Below are 19091 nucleotides of genomic sequence, written 5' to 3'. Positions count from 1 at the left end.
GCCTGTGCCGGGGCAGCCCTGGTGCCTGGCTGCATTTTGGTCTGCCCTGCTGCCAGCTTGCTGGGCCGGTCTTGTCTCCTCCTCCGTGGTGTTAGTGGTGACGCTGGTCAGTGGTAACGTGGTGTTGGCCTGAGCCTGAGGTACCCGCAAAGATGTGTGCAGGGAAAGCCTCAGTAGTGTGCAGAGCCTTGGCCTGTCCTGCTGCCAGCAGGACTCAGGGAAATAATTAAACCTCGATGTCTCATCCGCTCAGCAGTCCCTCACTTGCTGTCTGTTTTCCCCCACCCCTTCCCTTGTCTCTCCCAAAAGCGTCCGAGTCCCCCAGCCGTGCCAGCGCAGGGCCGGTGGTGCTGGCGGTGACGGTGGCCGTGCCTGTCTGCGTCCTGTCCCTCATGGCGGTGCTGGCTGCCTGCGCCTGCCAGGGCCGGCGCTGCGCCTACGGCAGGAAGAAGCAGCCCAACGTGGAGGAGCCGCTCTCCGAGTGCAACCTGGTCAACTCGGGCAAGACGCTGAAGGACCTCATTTACGACATGACGACGTCTGGCTCCGGCTCTGGTACGTGGGTGTCGCTGGGTGTGCTGTGTCTTGTGCCCACCGGCACTGTGGGGAGTGGGGCTGCCGTGCTCGCCCTGTCTCTGGGTCCTTGCGGGGCTTCAGAGCAAACGCTGGTGATGCTGAGCCAAGCGCTCGCCTGCCCTGCAGAGCGATGGCAGACGTGCTCTGAGCGCGGCCGCCTGGGATCTGCCGCAGGGGCACCCACAGGCTCCCATGCCTGGCACAGGCTGTGCGAGGGGGGAGGCCAGGAGGGCTGACTGGGCTTTGTTTGCTCTTCTTCTGTCGGGTAGCAAAAGCTCGATTCCTTCCTCCAGTGCAAAGGTTAAAAAGGTGACTCAGAAGTGTGTTGCCTGTGCTAAAAGAGCCATTGCTGGCTAATATGTCATAGCTGGCCACAGAAAGTACTGCCGTTAACTGGATGAAGCAGAAAGCCACTACTGACGTCCTCCCGACTGTGCCAAAATACAATTACTCCACATACTTCTTTTGAGCAGTATGCTAGCATTTTTAATGTTTTCCCCATTTGTAATATCCTTTCTGCTATGAGGCCCCCACTGCTGTTGAGAACTTGCCTAAACAAAGAATCGCAAAATCCCAAATTCCAGTTCATCGTGTTGGTGGCACATCTGGTGTGTGTGGCCCAATTTGCTGTAACTATAATTTTTATTTATCTGAAAAATACATAAATTATGCTGAATTTTATTTGTAGGTGAAAAATGTGCAAATGATGCTTAATGTAATTGACTATATCTTCCATGAACTGCATACCTTCAGGCATAATTTATTATACTTCCCCAATCTTTCTTTGTGGATATAATGAGTAAACTTTGTTTACCCTGAGGGTTTAACTGCTCACACGCAGCTGAGCTAACCACAGGGCTGTCTTTGTGCCAGCCTGCAGTGGAGGCAGAGGAAGAATCTACCGGCACTGGTGCAGTTTATTCTGATTTTGGGCAAATAGCAAGTGCATTCCTTGTGGCCCGGCTGTGATGCTTGCAGGGTGACCACCAGCAGCCAGGACAGGGCTGTACAGAGGCAGCAGTGGGTACAAGGTGCCAGGGAAACCAGAGGAGAAATTTGAATAAATTTGAATAAGCTGACCTTCAAACTGTAATTTTTCTTGCTGATTACTTTGCTCTGTTAAAAGCCAGGCTGTCGGGATTTAAGAAAAATAAAAATTTTTGCTTTGAGACAAATACAGTATCAAATCAAACAAGGCAGGTCTTTATGGCTTGAAAAAACAAAGGCAAAAATACCATAGAAAAGATTCCAGATATGATAGAAAGTTCCAGATTTGTCAGAGCAAGATTTTGAAAATGAAGCATGGGAAATCACATCAAATAATTAGGGAAAATAAATAAATAAATAAACACACACACACACAAAACAATGTGACGGGTGCTCGGTAAATGAACACTATTTGGGATATGTACTGACTGAGGCATGGTCCAGTGGAAAACTAGGATCATAAGTACAGTTATGTATATGTAAAAATGAAATGCTATTCAAAAGAATACACACAAGAGACCAAGTGGAGGTTGAGTGTTATTAATTCGGATGTGTTTAACTTTTGCGCACACAACTGACATTGATAAGGCTGCTGCCACAAGGAGAGAGTGTGAGTATGTGTATTCCAAGTGAGGACAATGTTAGATGTTATTGTTCTCAATGTTTCTTAGCACCTGGGTGTATAATCCTTTTCTGAGAGGAAGAAAATGCTCTAAACTTCATACAAATCTGAAAAGTCAGTTTACGTTTAATATATTTGAGAAATGCTGCGGTAAACAGTATACAGGACTTAGCAACATCTATTTATAAAAAAAAAAAAAAAAACAACAACACGTTGTTGCAAAAGTTGCGAAATTGCTGAACTATTTCACAGATGCCCATCTTTTCCTTTCAAACTAGGCTTACCTCTGCTCGTACAAAGAACAATTGCAAGGACTATTGTTCTGCAGGAAATCGTAGGAAAAGGCCGCTTTGGCGAAGTCTGGCGTGGAAAGTGGTGTGGGGAAGATGTTGCTGTGAAAATCTTCTCCTCAAGAGATGAGCGGTCGTGGTTTCGGGAGGCAGAGATTTATCAGACAGTTATGCTGAGACATGAAAATATCCTGGGCTTTATTGCTGCTGATAACAAGGGTATAATTGCATTTCCTCATTCAGTTTCACAATTTAAAGCTGGCTGGCCAACAGCATATCCATACTGCGGGGCACTCAGAGTTGTCTGCCTGAGGCTTGGCTCTGCTGCCCTGGTCCCAGCTGAAGTGAGTGCCGCAGAGGTCCCCAGCCAGGGCTGCCACCATCTGCCTGGGGCACGAGTGGCACGGGGCAGGGGCGGCAGGGCCAGGCGGCGCTCTGGGCGTGCTGGGACCTCATCCGGATCTGCCGAGGGGGTGGGTGCTGGCCGAAAGGCGGGGAGGACTTTTCTTGGTGACATTTCTTATGAAGCTGAACCATCTCGCATCCTCTTGGCAGATAACGGGACCTGGACCCAGCTGTGGCTCGTCTCCGAGTACCACGAACAAGGGTCCCTGTTCGACTACCTGAACAGGGGCACAGTGACAGTGGAGGGCATGGTGAGACTGGCGCTGTCCATCGCCAGTGGCCTGGCACACCTGCACATGGAAATCGTGGGCACACAGGGTAAGCACTTCTCCCCCTCTGCCCTTCAGGTATGTTAAGGGACTCGGTGGTGCTGATAGAGCACGTATTATTTAGCTGGTACAGCAGCGCATCCTACACACTTGCACCGCCAGAAATGGTATTAGCATAAGCATACGTGGTACACGATAAATAGAGACTAGGAATACAATCTTCCCAACTGAGTTTGTGGTCCTCTTAGCTTTTAAAATGCAGATTTTCTGATTTTCGGCACTGTTTCTGCTGTAATTTGGGATAGCCTAAATATACCCCTTCCTTGCCAGTCAGGCACAAAGAATATTGGGCCGGTCTCTGTTCGGATAAACAAAACTCTCCTCTGTTATTGATGTGATAATGAAGCAGCCACTTCACAAAGCTAACCACTGTGTTTGGGTAGTGCTGCAGATAATTGTGTCTGTTTCAAAAAACACTCATTGCCTGTCTGCTCCAGCCTTTGTAAGTGAGCATCTGTGGGAACAGCTCTATTAGGGGGGTGCGCTAATGAATGATTCTCTAAATGACTTTGGAGTGGGAATTTACAGTTTTGTTCCTGAAATAGACATATCTGAACAAAAATGCCTTCCTTTTTAAAAAAAAAAAAAAAAAAAATTTGATAGCATTGATCAGAGCTTTACTTGGAACAAAATTGCCTGTCATGTTTTTTACAAGGTATAGCACCAAAGCTGAATAAAACTGTTTTTGTTTTACTTGTTCATTATACTAAAATTTGTACTGCAATCATCAGAACAGACAGCAGTTCTTTTTTGTGAGCAGGCAAGCCAGCGATCGCACACAGAGACCTGAAATCCAAGAACATCCTGGTGAAGAGGAACGAAAGCTGTGCCATTGCAGACCTGGGGCTGGCTGTGAAGCACGACTCCGTGCTCAACACCATCGACATCCCACAGAACCCGCGGGTGGGGACGAGGAGGTGCGGGCAGGCAGCACAACGAGCTCCCCGCAGGTTCCCGGCATGTCCCTGCCAGCGCTGGCAGGGTGGTGCTGTGTGGTGCGGTGGGTGCAGCACGGTGCAGTGGGCGCAGTGCAGTCAGGACAGTGTGGTCAGCATGGGCTGGTGGCACTGGGCACAGGAGGCCACCGCGCGCGCCGCTGGGGCAGCCCGCACATCCTTCCCAGCGCTGCAATGACTCGAGGCGGCCATGGCATCCCTCTTTCCCGTCTGCATGTCTGTCAGTGATGCTGCTAGCAGCTGAGGGTGAGAAGTCAGCAGAGCAAGGCCGAGGCTTGCTGCCTGCAGCAGAGGATGTGCCCAGTTTTCTGCTGTAGCTCCCCTCTGGATGTCAGGGAGGCTTCAGGTAGCATAGGGTACAGCAAGCACTTGCGTTGCACGATGTGCATCACTTTCCCTGAATGTCTCAGTGTCGTTTTTTCACTGAGGCCAACACTCTTGCTTTCACTCAGAATTACTGTAAAAAGGATTTTCAGTTTTCCCTTTTCTTACAGTAGGACTGGCTGCTACCTGGCTCCATCACGTGGCAGCGCAGCCGCAGTCATCCGTGCGAGCTGGCTCTAGCAAACTGACCTGTGTGTCCTTTAAAGGTATATGGCTCCTGAGATACTTGATGATGCAATGAACACGAACATATTCGAGTCCTTCAAGCGTGCAGACATCTACTCTCTTGGGCTAGTGTACTGGGAGATAGCACGAAGGTGTTGCATTGGAGGTGAGCTTTCTGCCCTTTTTTTTTTTTTTGCTGTCCAGACTGCTTTCATCCTAAATAAACCAAACACAATTAAAGGAACCATGTTCCTGGCCCCGTACTCTCTATTACCCTGGTAGAATGTGGAGGCAGGAATCTGTTGTTGAGCACTTGTTCTGCACCAAGAAACAAGGTGGCCCCAAATGTCCCTGTTCCTTCTCATTGCCTATAAAAACAATCAGAGTTTATTCTGGACCAGCGATTCTGCATTTTGTGTGCCCTAAACAATAAATCTTTCCTAGGAATCACTGAGGAATACCAGCTGCCTTACTATGATGTTGTGCCTTCTGATCCGTCGATAGAAGATATGAGAAGGGTAGTTTGTGAGCAGAAGCTCAGACCAAATATCCCAAACCAGTGGCAAAGCTGTGAGGTAAAAGCAGTTTTCCAGTTTATTATAAAACCTACCTAAATAAAGACAGAATTTTTCAGTGAGACAGAGGGAAGCCTGTTCCCAGCCTCCACTCAGTTTAAATGCATTCAGATGTCTAGGCTTGTTTCAGCTCCCAGGTCAATGCGTAGGAAACTGTCTTAGCACCAAATTCTGAACTTCTTTCTTTGACTGTGGTATATAGGTCTTGATTTATGGCATTGCTGTTGTTCTGTCTTTTCAGAGAGCTATATTTTATCTTCTAGTATTGCATGTAAGCAGCTGAAAGCAGCAGGCGATGGTTCTGTTCCTGACCTGTTTTCCTAACTTGTGATTTGAAGGCACTGCGAGTGATGGGCCGGATAATGCGCGAGTGCTGGTACGCTAATGGAGCCGCCCGGCTGACTGCGCTCCGCGTCAAGAAGACAATTTCACAGCTCTGCATGCAGGAAGACTCCAAAGCCTAACAGAACTCCTTGAAGAAAGATGGGAATGCATTCTTCTGTTCATCTTTTAACATGTGATATTATTTTTATTTTTGGTCTACCTCACATAATGTGGTTCAGTATTTAAGTGCCCAGACCAGAGCACTGACATCTAGCTTCATAGTTGGCCACTGGGAGGGGCAGCTTTTTACCTGTAGTTCTTGTTTTGTACAGCAAGTCCCTGGTTTGTGGGGGTTTTCTAAAGTATTTTAGATACTAGGTCGAATGGCAGAAAGGAGCTTTAAACACTACCACAGTGTAAAAATACCTTTTGCTATTGCGCTTTTTACCTTAGTCAAAACCCAAAACTTACTGCAAACAGCCAGGATTGGTTAAAGTGTTTGCAAGAAAAACACACATTTTATCCTCAAATGAAGTAAAAGACCAAATTTACTCAAGCTTTTTACATGTTTCTATGCAGGAATCTGGAAAGGGGCCATAAGTAAAATGATTTTTTAAATACTGTATTTATCAATACCGAAGTGAATAAGATGAAAATTCCACTAAGCGTGTATATTATGAACAAAAGTATCTAGTTGTTTTTTTAAATAACTTTTATTTTTATTGTCTTGATTTCATATATATTGTTATAGTTAGGATTTCAAATTATTTTGCTCTTTTCATCTGAGTTGAACATATTGATCAAGGGCCAATTTTTCTTTTTAACAGTTAGTAGGAAAAACAATGCAGGCAATAATTTTCTGATAGATACATAGGGATGGAATGGGAGAAATTTTACCGTAGCTGAGAAAATGTATATTTTTAAACAGCATCTTGCCAATCCATCATTGTTAACGTTTTGTAGTGCCTTTTGATGTTTTAGGGGGAAGCTTTAACAAAGCTGGTTCTTGGAAAGCAGCGGAAGCCTGGCAGAAAGGCTCGCTTCCTGTGGTGGCGACGTGTGCGATGAGCCCACCTCCCCTCGGGGACCGCTGCCATCGCTATCATGGGGCTCGGGTGTGCGGCCGTGCACTGGGCTGTCCTGTGGCTTCAGGGTTAGTGTGCTCCCTGCCACCTGAGTGTTTGATGCCTGACGCTACTGTTCCCGATGTACCTGCACTCTGGACTGGGTCACTGTTTTCTGTCACAGCCTAGGTACCAGATAAAATGTAAATGTGAAGTGCTGATGTGCTTGCAAAAAGTCAATGCATCCTATTCAGAAGTTTCCTATGAATTTCTGTGGTAGCACTAGGTTGGTGGAAAGTTTCAACGTCCCTGATCTTATTTCCGTAGTACTGCAAGCTGTGAAAAGCAGGGTGTCTTCAAAATGCCCCCTTGTTCTGGCATTGTGTGACTTCTGTCCCAATCTGTGGTCCACACATTTGAATATATTATTCTAGTGTTTTTTGTTGCCAGCATTATATACTTCACATGTACTTTGTTTCTTTAGGCATCTAAATCCAGGCAGTCCATGGGAGTTAAACCCAGAGATATCTCCAGAGTAAAGCTTTGCAAAAATTTGGTGTAGCACCCACTTAATTCTGTGGAAGCAAGCTATTAGCTGATTATGGTATTTAAGATCAAGCTTTGATATGAAACTTCTTGAACAGGGGCTTCTACATGGAAGAATGGTTTGAACGTTCAGTGAGTGGGATGTTGGTAGTGTCAATATCGCATGGTTCATCCTGACACACAAACTCTAGGACATTATGGACTCTTACGGGTGTTAGTTGCCACGTAAATAGGCTCTAGTGAAACTTACCTTCTTGTATAACTTTTATTCGCTTCTGCTTGTGTTAAACAATGCAAGTCTTTGCCTCATGTTATGGTCTGTTAGCTGAATGGTGAAGAACATTTCTACCAGATTACTAGTAGATTTTTTTTTCTGGTATGCTTTCTGAGATGTAATCGAAGTCGTCTGATAGTTTTAATTCTTAAATACTTCAACTGCATGAACTACACCAGGAGAGTTCAACAGGTGTGTACAGTGGGAAGAGGCGACTTCTCATGCATTGAAATCGGCTTGTGTTGAAATTGTAGAATAGGGTGTCTGAAATCAATAGCAGTGGAATAGAGTAACTGCAAGCACTATGCTGATATAGGGCTGCTTCTTCAAAGCATTTAAGCTGTGCAGGTGAGATGAACTGTTCAGAACTGCTTTAGCATTCGGGAAGGTGCCTGGATGAAATGGTCAGTCTTTCCAAAACTCTCAACACTGACAGATCCAGTTAGTTTTTGTGCTGAGGAAAGAGAATCAAATATTTGTGACTAGCCAGAGCAGTGTGTTAAAATGTGCACTACAAACAGCGTGCCCGAACAATTAACAGCGAGGAGAACATACCAAAGAGTAAAGCTACTGAAGTTTCAGAGCCGTCTTACTGGGCCGCCTGATGTTACACAGTGGATGTGAACAATTACCCTGAGGAACTTTAAAAATTGCTCCAGTGTATTTTTGAATGTCTGCTACTCACAGCATGGTGTGGCAGCACAAATTGCAGCATTGCTTACGAACATGGAAGTTGTAAATCACAAAACACAAAAAATACTTTAAAACAACACTGAAATAACTGAAGGAAGCAATCATAAAACAAAAAGTGCTGTAAGTAAAATGCAGCAGAAGCCCTTTTGTGTGAGGCACACCCAGCCCTGCATTGGCAGCAATGCGGTCTCACATTGGCGGCGCGGTTCGCAGCTGAGCAGGCTCGTGGTGGCAGGGAGGAGCAGTGTGAAGGAACTGCCTCAGCAGTGGTGCTGGTGATGTCTGCAGCAGCCTTGAGGCACTAGGACTCGGGAGTGGAAAGTTGATCAGTTGCTGTACAAAATGTACACGATGCAAGATGACCGAGGGAGACCTTAAGGTTACCTTATATGACCTTTACATTTTATTTTTTTCCCTAAAATGGAGGCAGTCTTTGAACTTCATGGGAATAGTGATCAGAATACTCTGTAAGGACTTTTCCTTCGTTTCAAATTCGCTAATATGCACTTTTTTTTTTCCCTATATTATCCTTTGAAAGGATCTATGCCCTTGAAGCATATCAGATCACTGTTGCTGGGGCTTTTTTTCCCTGTAAATTTCATTGCACACTGGTAGAATTTGGTGTCTATGCAGAAGCTCATCTGGGTCAGGACTTGTGCTAGACTGAAGTCTCACCGTGAAATTAAATATTGGGCTTTTGGGTGTTAGGCCACTGGGTAGCCCCTGTGGTGACCTGCTGTGGGGCACAGCAAGCAGATGCTTCTGCTTCTCCTCTGTCATTTGCCCTGGATCACAGCCTGCTCCTCCTACTTGTTTATTCCAGTCTGGCTTTGGACACCAGAATAACCAACATATACAATTTTTTTTTAGTTGAAAATGCCACTTTCTCTTTCTTGTTTTTTTCAGTCAGATGTGGTGGTGGATCTTTATGTTATGGCTTTTCAGTTTTCCCCACAGAGTCCCCGCAAATCACTGTCCTGGAATTTGAAAAAGCCTGCTTTGGAGCCAGGGGAAGCAATGCTGAGCTAAATGGTAGGTTGGCTTGGTCGCAGCTCCAGCCTGTCAACACTTCAAATCTTGTCCTGTGTGTATCTCATGGCACGAGAAGCTATGGTCTGTTTTTCCTCGCTTTTCATTTTGCTCAGTATTTTTGCATTGACTTTTTGTTTTTGTCTTGTTTTTTTTTGAGAGGTAAATATATATTTTAGTAAACCAGAGTTAAACATAACAGAGCCAAGTGGCTGATACTGTTGTATTGGGCTTTAAAATGTTTGTAAACCATGTGCTTCTTTTAAAAACAAAACAAAACCTTTGTTTTAGTTGCCTTTTCTCTCAATGTAGATGTGTCATGTTCAAATTTAAAAATAGAGGTTATACTGAGCTATTTCTTTCCTCTTTTAGGGAGCCTTTGGTTTCTAAAGAGAGAGATTAGTATGTTTCCTGCTAATCTCCAGTTAAAGCACAAATTCTGAAGCTCATAGAATTTTTCAAGCTTGATGATGCTCAAGGCTAGTGACCATATTTAGCCCTTCCTAAATGATTCTTCTAGTTTGGGGGAATTACTATTTTTTTTAACTTACTTGTAATAACAACCTAAAACTTAATGGACGGAACATGAATTGAAAGGGAAAGTTAATTAATGAACTTTTTCTCTTGAACCTTTTTTTTGTTCCCTTAAGTCTTCCCCCCACAAAAATACCCTATGAGAAATTCAAACTGTAATCTCTTTTGCACTTTGCTGTTTTAATAGTCATTTGCACTTAACCAAGATCATTCCCTCATGTAATCCTATATTTTAGCCATTGTTAGGTCACTTTTTTTTTTGGGTGTGTGTGGGGGGTATACATTCAAGAATTATAGATAAATTTGTGTAGAAGCATATCTAGTCCCTACAACAGGTCTTGACGTTGGGCAGCACAATATCTTCTTGCTGTCTGTACCTGCCAGGATCTCCTGTGACTGGTGATGGGCTCTGGCTGCCCTCAGGCCCCAGCACGTCCTTGCTAATGAGAAGGAAAGTTTCTGTTTGTTTGTTTCACATGTTGTTGTTGAGGACAGTATCCTACAAAGTGCCTCACCGCGACATGGAAATGCTCGGCACCAGTGCTCCTTGCTGTGGCAGGTATTGCTTGGGTAGGGCGAGCAGTGGTCCTGCTGACGCAGCAGAGTTCCTTGAGAGGACTGGTGGGATGACACCCTGTTGCATGGGTCTCAGTCAACAGGTACAAATGCATGCGTGCGTTTTTGTGTAGTGGTGTATGTTTATGAATACCGAGACTCAAAGCTCCCTCTCTGGTTTAGCATCAGTTCTGCAGAGCTCTCCTTGGCCAGCCAGCAGAGCGCCGTGCCCCCTCCCGCAGCAGCTCCTGGGAACGGGGCATTGCGAGCGGCGTGTCTGTCATTTGAAGCCATGCGGTGGGGACCGTCGTGTCGCATTGTGGTACTCCGGTACGTGTAAACCTTTAGGGAAAGACATCCATGTTCTATTCGAACAGGCAGCACAATTTATGAATGTGTGGGGAGGGGGGAGGGAGGGCAGAGGAGGGTGAAAGCATTAAGAGGTACAATATATTTCTACAGAATATAAGAAATGTGCAATAAATTGTAACCAAAGGCTATGAATGTATTTTTTGGCATAAATAGACTGAATGTATTTTGAATGTAGCTATCACATTTGTGTCTAAATCTGCTGTGGTTTTCAGTCCCCAAAGAGAAATGTGTAGTGTTTTGTCAATCTAAAAAAAAAAACATTGTCGTCTTTTTTTTTTTTAAAGAAGCATTAATATTTTATCTGGAAGTACTGTAATATTTTAGAACTTGGTATAGCAGTAAAGGGATGAAATTCAGTCTACATATTGTGAAATATCTAATTTAGTGTACATTGCAGCAAGTTATTTTTAAAACTATTGCTCAAGTTACTGCTTGAAATCTCAGCTGCCCCTGGATGTAAATAATTTGTTGAAATGTTGTATTTTGTATGCATATTTTACATACCAATATACTTTCAGAAAGATGTGGAGATTTTAATAAATTAAGCACACACTGTCGCTGTGTTCCCATGAAGTATAAACCTCTGTTTGTTATGTCCGTTTTGTGAGGGCTTTGAGGGCTGTTTCAGGTAGCCTGTAGACAGCGAAGGTGTCAAGCATGACCAAAGCTCTCCCGCAGCAGCGTGTGCCCCCAGCCCCGGCTCTGCTGTGCTGTGGTCATGCTGGCCGGGGGTGCCGCTGCCAAGCACGGTGCTCCTGTCCATCTGCAGGAGCTGGGGAAGGCCAAATCCCTGCAGCTCCCGAAGGGGGAATTGGCTCTGTCTGGAGGGGCACCTGCGTGCCGTGGGGGCTCCCGCTTGGGAGGGCAGCGGGCAGCAGCAGTGGTGCAGTAATGCTGCTCGCCAGTCCCGCCCGTGCTGCTCCTGCACGTGGCAATGCACGGTGCGTTGCATCAGCCTCTACTCCGTAAAGGAGGTGGGCAGCAGGGGAGCCCTGTGGTGAACCAGCGTGCTGTGTGTGCCTTGGCGCCTCTGGTCTGGGCAGCTGCAGCCTGCTCCATGCCGGAGCAGCCGGCTTGAGATGAGGGGCTGCCTTCTGGCTCCCGCGGGAAGGAGACATGGCCTTGGGCCTTGTGCGTGCTCCTGCACCATGGCACGCTTTGCTCGTCAGCGCTGGCTGGGCTTCACTAAATACAGAGGTCATGGGACCCCATCCTCCCAGCTGTTCAAGTTCTTCAGTTCTGAAGTCCTTGCTTGAAAATCCCTGTTACATTAGCCATAACCTGGGGTTTTAAGTCCGGCCGTGTTCCAATTAAAGGCACGTCAGCATAAAATCCACCACCCTACTATAAAGCAGTAACGAGACGTTCATGACTCTTGAAGGGTATTGTGGACTTCCGTTGCTTCCTTACAGTGAGCACTGTATTGTAGGCAATTGCTTGTCAGTTCTGTCCTGCAACAGACAGGAACTCAGGTAAGTGTGTTCTTACTTTTTGGTAACTGCCCGTTTCAAGGATGATTTTTCAAGTGTGACGCTGTCTGTGACATGTGCGTTGTGCTTGCTTTGAGGCACACGGCAGCAACCACCTTCAGCCACATAGGGCTTGCTCACAGGTGTGGGCTGCTGTCGCCAGGTGGGTGTGAGCCCGCTGCCTGCCAGCAGAGCCCCGTGGGCAGCCACGGGACAGGCGCAGCTCATCCCGCAGGACAGACGCAGCTCATCCCATGGGACAGGCGGGCGCTCCTGTGTGCGGGCGCTGTGCCCCAGCCTCTGCAGCCACGCTCGGCGTCTGGCTTGGTGCTCAGCACGTCAGCAACATGTGGGCTTTCATGTGGGGAGGTGTTCAGGACAAACTAGTTGGTATGCTTGGGGTCTAAAAGAGAAAATGCTAATGCTCCATGTCCTTGTCTTCAGGTAAATGGACTGCACTGGAGTCATCACTGTACACCTGGAGTCAAAGGTGAAGAGCCAGCTCTGCAGATGCATGGAGCTGCAGGTCCACATCCTGCAGAGGATACCTCCCTTTGCTTTCCTCCTGCCTGGGTAACGAGAGTGCAGGCAGAGCCCTGCCAGCAGCTTGGAGCTGGAAGGATGGGCTCTTCAGCAGTGGGTGGCTTCACACGAGCTCTGATCCCAGGAACGCTTCCCACTGCATTCTGAGTGTTTCAGTTAGATTAACGGTGAACTCAGCTGCAAAGCCATGGTGAGATGCTAACCACTGCTCTGTGTCCACGAGGCTGTGACTCTCTTCCAAGATCTGTAGCTGATGTTTCCTGTCCTTGTTGATCACACAGTGAGCTGAATGCACAGCAGTGACTGACTAGAAATCACTGTGATGCAGCATGCCATGCATAGAGGCTTTGTTTTGTAATGGAAGTTGTTAATGAACAGCTCACCAGGGGAGGTTTAGGTTGGATGTAAGGAAAAACTTCTTTACTGAAAGGGTTGTTAGGCATTGGAATAGGCTGCTCAGGGAAGTAGTCGAGGTCTTTAAAAGACGTTTAGATGTAGAGCTTAGTGATATGGTTTAGTGGAGGACTTGTTAGTGTTAGGTCAGAGGTTGGACTAGGTGACCCTGGAGGTCTCTTCCAACCTAGATGATTCTCTGATTCTGTAATGAAGTTTAAAGATTTCAGTCTTTAAGAGGCTGAAGGGTGATGTGTACATGTGCACTAATTCATGTAAGGAACTTGCATGCCTGCGCACAGGAGGAGCAGTTCATGTCTGCACAGCATCTGCCGAGCCCCTGCCAGCCGCTGGGGGTTGGATGCAGGGGTTGTCCCACAGCTATGGGAATGGCATAGTCCCACCAGCAAATGACTCAGGCTTTTGGAAAGCCGAAGCACCTCATTTCATTCTTTCCTGAGCCTGCTGGACTGTGGGAACACAAGAAGTGTGTCAGTTCAGGAGAGCCAGGGAAATGTGTAGGCAGTCCATAAAGAAAGCTAAAAGGAAGAAAAATAGCAAGAAAACAAAAGCAAAACCAGCTAACCAACCAAAACCCAAACCCAACAATCCCCAGTGAAGAGGCCGTAGTGCTATCATGTTGTGAAGGCAGGACCTCTTCCTCTCTCATTGCATTTGATTACGTCTTAGTTGTTTGGTAGCAATTGCATTTCACTGTTTGTCATTGCGCATGTGTCCTGTGTCTGCAACAGACTGGGTGGGAGGGCACTACTTTACCATCTGCCTCACAGTTTGAGGGCTGTCTTTGGAAGCAAGGGACTCTCTTTTAAGGTTCTGTCACTTAATATTAAAGAATACACTTCAGATACTGCTGTTGTTAATACCATAATGGGAATAGGATCTGGCATCTCACTGGAACCTGGGTTCAAAGTACATGTAAAAGAAACTGAAAGATGCTTGGATTTTCTCCTTGCAGTATTTTTATAAAGTTTTTCTTTGCAAATAACATTCTAAAGCTTTGCAGTGGACTTTAAGTATGCCTGTAATAATTCAATAAGCTCATATTCCAGACCTGATATGATGTGTCTTACAAATACATTATTCTCCTGCTTCATGCTAATCCTTTCAATAAAGCATCTAAGGGGAAGGAAGGGGTGATTTCTGCACTCCGAGTGGGATGGTTATGAGCTTACTGAAAGATTTGCTTCAAGTTGCTCAGTGCTGGGTATGTTTGCTGTAACTCTAGAAGCCTCCAGAGGTAGAGGAGTACTCTTGAGAAGCACTCATTTCATAGGACTACCAAAACAGTAGCAGCTATGTTTGCCATTTAGAAATTTATTTCCTGTGAAACAGAAAAAAAAAATCATAGGGTAAAAATAAGTGTGTTAGCTTTTCAGGCCCTCTCGTGGATGAACAGTCCACTGCAGCGGGAGTAAAGCAAGTAGAAAAAAAGCCCTGAAAACTACTCTGTGCTGATTTTGTTGTGGTGATAACATAAAGGACAACAGCAGGTTTGGAGCTTAACGAGATTTACATAATTTGCCTAGGCCTTCTCCCCTAGTGTGGAATGCAATAGCTAAGAAGCTGAATTTTCAGAACTGTGCCATAGGAGGCATTTGGTCTGATGTCTTGGTACTAGCAAAATTATGGGAAAGTTTAATATGAAATTGATACTCAGCTGAGCTAGTGTGGGGGGGGTGCGGGGGGTTGGGGGGAGGGAATGTAACACTGAAAAAAATGTTTTAAACACTGAGGTTATTTTGAAGAGTATATAAGGTGGACACATTAAAATTATATTTTAATAAAACAAAACCAGGTGGGGTGCTACAATACAGTGGTACTGAAGTTGTCTGGGGATCTTCCATTGTTATAAGCAGTTATTTACATAGTCATGCAGCTGAATGCCCTGAGAGCTGGTAGAAATGTGAAGCTGTGTCCCCCAGGTGTACTCCAGTGATAGGTAGCAGAAATCTCCTTTTACATGACAGCCTTGCTGAGAAACATCTCAACCTGCATTTTACCCCTGATATCATAAATGTGTTGTTCTCAGATACCCAAACACCTGCGCAGTGGTGCACAGCCATTGTGAAATCCTGGTGTGCCCAGAGGTTTATTACAATGGTCAGATGACAGCAAACAAATTTGTCTTTCAGGATTTCTCTAGCATGGATTGGCAAAGCTCTTGTTGCTGTCACGGGGAGGACACCAAGGTCATTGTGAAGTTGCACACACACTGTGTATCTTTGATGTGTCATCTTGTGTGAATATAAAAATCTTCCTCTATGTTTTTATACACATACACGTTAACATATATCGGATGGAACCATACAAATCTCTATACTGCATTGAAAAAACTGAGGATTTTGTTTTCCTCCAACTAGTTATTTTCATTAAATATACTGCCAAGTACTTGGTATGTATTTGTTTAAAAATGAACTGTACAGATACTTGGCATACTTCTGGACTGCTGCTCATGCAGCTGAAGCTGCATTCAATTAGATCTGTTTTAAAACACCTTTTTGATTTAATGATAAATTAAATGAGAGGTGCTGGAAATTTAATGGCTATAAAAAAAGCCACCAAGACTATTACTCAGGATCATTATCTTGCATTTTTGCACGTGTTTGAAAATCTAATGTAAAACCATGGAAACAAAGGTTAGAAATCTAAGCTTTTCAGGACAATTTCAACTCTCAGCAAGAGGGCTGTTCAGGATTTCTTGAAAATCAGCCTTATGTTTCACGAGTATTGTTAGTATTCTGCAAATTTCATGTGTTGGTTAGGAAAGCAGAGAAGAGCATATGGGATGGATTAGCAGCTAAGGGGAGAGGCACATGGGGTGATACTCATTTGGGTATGCAAACCGTTATTCTGAGTCATTGCATGGCTTGCCAGCTCCTTGTCAAGTGGAAAAATCTGGTGGCACAAAGGATTAGCCACTTATACAAAATGGCTTTTGTGGTTTTTCTATAATTTAAAGTGTGAAAATTCATAACTTAGAAAACTGTTTTAGAAAAATATATAGAGAGAGACTATTCGTTTCAAAACCATGCAGCAGATTTCATGCAGGCCTCAGGATGGTCTATGCATGCTCATCAAACCAGTCTGTATTACTGCAGGTAAAGTCACTCAGCTTCGACTATCTCACAGGGACACCCTCCTGTTGCCTTTTCAGCAAGACCACTTAAGAACCAGTTCTGGTTTTGTGCTATGCATGCAAACCCTTTCCAAGTCCGTGGTGGTCCATCTAATTATCGAAATGCAAAATCAGTCCCTTAACGTCATGTGAGTTTGTTAGTTTCTTTTCACAACAGCTAGAACTTTGCAGTGAATTAGACCAAGGAAGCAGGGTGAAGAATATGAGGGATAGATGTCTGCTGGGAAAGGCCGAGCCTGGATGTGCCTGGGAAAGCCAGGCCAGGCCTGAGGAGATGGCACCGAAGAAGCCGCTGGCTCTGCCCTTTCTGTCAGCACAGAGGAACCAGTGCCGTGTGTCTGTCCAGGCCACGTGGAGGTACAAGAGTGTCCCATGTACTCATGGCAAATGATGGGTAGGGTGGTGGGGCTGCTGGTGCGGGTCCCCCGTACCCTGACCTGATGGGAGATTTAATTTGTTTCTCGTCTTGGCTTGTTTGGAGATGAGTCACTTGGTTTCAGAAACGTAAAAGAGGGTTGCCTGAGGAACTGAAATGCACTTTGTTTGTTTTCAAAGGCACTCGGCAGGGTGAGGGTGAGCAGCAAAGAAGGAAGAGGCTTTGAGTCACCACAGTCCCTGCATTACTCAGCCTGCTTTAGGCACTGAGCTGTTGCCATCCCTGGGGCACAGATCACTTTGCTCAGGAAAAATGGGAGAGCTTTCCTCCTGTCATACTTTCCCCTTTTCCCTTCTTCCCTCTCCCCCTCCCCTTCCCCCCCTTCTTCCTTTTCCTTTTTTCTCTTGCCTGAGCAAGCTCCATGGAGAGGAGGTGGGAGATGCCTGCGCTGCCAGCACAGACAGAGCAGTGCTGCACCCTGCTCTGTAAGATGCTGTTTTTTTCAAGGGATGGAGGCTTAAGATGGGAACTTTCCACTATTTTTAAAATTCCAGGGGCACAAATGCATGCCCCTGGAAGGGGAAAGCCCCGGGCCCTTGTCCCCCGACACTGAGCCACTCTGCTCTGGTGAGCGCCCTTCCTTGCTGGCATGGAGGACAGAGCATGGGGTTGCTCGTGAGGTGCAATTGGGATGATAAAGAGGGAGTGGATAAAGAGGGAATGTTGACTGGAAACATGAACTTCCACAGAACTTTGACAGCACTTACAAACTGAAATGGTTTGAGCTTGGGCCAGAAAGGTGTTTGTTTTTTTTTCCCCTCCAGGGCATTTGATTAGTTTGTAAATACCTGCCAAATATAAAAACATTTCAGTGGCCGTGTTTCAAACTGGTTATACTAAATAGTACTAATGGTAACTCAACCACTGGCTGAAGAAATGACGTTTGTCAAGGTCCCCAGGGAGATACAGGTAGGCACCATCCTTCACACAGACATTCAAAATCACGAGGGTTAACTCCACAGAGCATTACAGCTCATTCATCACGAGAAATCAGGACTTCTATGAAATGAAAATAAAAATCCTTTCATTTACCATTGTATCCCAAAGCCTTGTCAGTACTTCTTTAAAAGTGGAAAATATTGTTTTCCTGCCAGCTGTTATCACACACATCACCTGCAAAATACAGGGTTTATCTGGCTTTTGCTAGACTAGAATTTTGGTATTGGGAAACAAAAGTTTTGGTGTGCTGACAGTCTTATCATTCAGGGTTGACATAAAAACCTACCCCTAAAGCCAGGATATGTGCACCATTTAGCTGCAGAAGCCCAAGCACATGGTCCAGGAATCCAAGCTGCAGGGCTGGGAGGCAGCATGACATGTCAGGAAACGTCATCAATGCACTTGTGTCTTTTCTAGTCATCTCTGTTTTTGGAGCATAGGCAGGAAGTGTCTTGATTGTTCAGTTTTACCTGGAGCTTAATCATGCAACTTCTGCTGGGCCAAGAGGAGCACTCAGGTTGCTCCGGCACTCAGGTTGCTCCGGCTGGCAGGGCTGGTGGAAGGGGCAGACCTCCCTGCATCTCCTGGGAGATGCTCCAATTTTGACAAAAATGACTGGTGCAGCTTAAGGCCATGGCAGCTTTTGCTTTTACTTTTCAAACTAGCCATTGTCTATAGTAAGTGTAAGATAAATGACAAGATCAGAATTCAGGGTGTGTCAGGCAGGTGGAGGTCTGCCAGGCTGCAGGGGGCCAGGAGGGCCAAGCTTTGGCTGGTGAACCATCAGTGTCACCTGGCGGTGGTGGAGCTGCACCCTGGCAGTGTCCCCCAGCCACACGCTGTAACTACTGCTGCCAGCCTGGTTCTGGGAGAGTTCTGTTTGGTGGAAAAAAACAAACCAGAACAACAACAACAACCAAACAAACAAAAACACCAGAAAAAAAACTATGCTAGGAGTCAAATTTTACTTATCTTTGAGTTTGAATGGCCCATCCCACCATGCTCATGGTTTTACTTACCCTGAATTTCTGCTCAGATCCTGGTGTGATTTATACTGCTTCACAGTCCAAAAATGAACTTGTTTACAGCATGAGAGAAGACACAGGTTTCTTTTTTTAATGTTACTTATTTTAAGAACTCATACTGCTTCTTTCGTAATCCTTTACTTCAAAGGTTTTATTTTTTCTGTGTGTGAACACTCACAGCTGCAGCCGGACACCCATACGTGCTCCTCCTCCGCAGCCACTTGTGAAGGCAGAGCCCTCATAAAGGCATTAAGACCAGCTCTGAACTGAGATGCTGTGACAGCTCATGCCGGGCTGCACCCAGCTTCCACAGCATCAGCAGCAAGCAGAGCTCACTCCAGCACCGCGCTGCTGCACCCCTGCCTGCCTCGTCCCGGGAAGCTGGGTGCCTGAGGTCCGGTACTGCGGTGTTCTAGAGGCACAAGAGATGTCTCTGCTGAGAAAAAGGA

The 19091-nt window shown here is 45.7% G+C and overlaps 1 protein-coding gene across 2 annotated transcripts in view; it reads left to right on the top strand.

Annotated features, from left to right (window-relative positions):
* ACVR1C (activin A receptor type 1C) overlaps positions 1 to 11257 on the top strand; it is a 36859-nt gene extending 25602 nt beyond the window's left edge. Inside the window, exons 3-9 of one of the 2 annotated variants that reach the window (XM_040562551.1) lie at positions 310 to 555; positions 2464 to 2694; positions 3031 to 3198; positions 3970 to 4126; positions 4756 to 4880; positions 5159 to 5289; positions 5628 to 11257. In XM_040562551.1, coding sequence (XP_040418485.1) covers positions 310 to 555; positions 2464 to 2694; positions 3031 to 3198; positions 3970 to 4126; positions 4756 to 4880; positions 5159 to 5289; positions 5628 to 5753 — 1184 coding nt within the window. In that variant the 3' untranslated portion in view covers positions 5754 to 11257. The remainder of the gene's footprint in view (positions 1 to 309; positions 556 to 2463; positions 2695 to 3030; positions 3199 to 3969; positions 4127 to 4755; positions 4881 to 5158; positions 5290 to 5627) is intronic. The other variant, XM_040562552.1, reaches the window with a different exon arrangement.
* Positions 11258 to 19091: the final 7834 nt, after the last annotated feature.

This window comes from Cygnus olor, chromosome 6 (assembly GCF_009769625.2).
Source record: "Cygnus olor isolate bCygOlo1 chromosome 6, bCygOlo1.pri.v2, whole genome shotgun sequence".
NCBI classification, from domain to species: domain Eukaryota; kingdom Metazoa; phylum Chordata; class Aves; order Anseriformes; family Anatidae; genus Cygnus; species Cygnus olor.
This window is presented reverse-complemented; position numbering and strand designations above follow the sequence as displayed.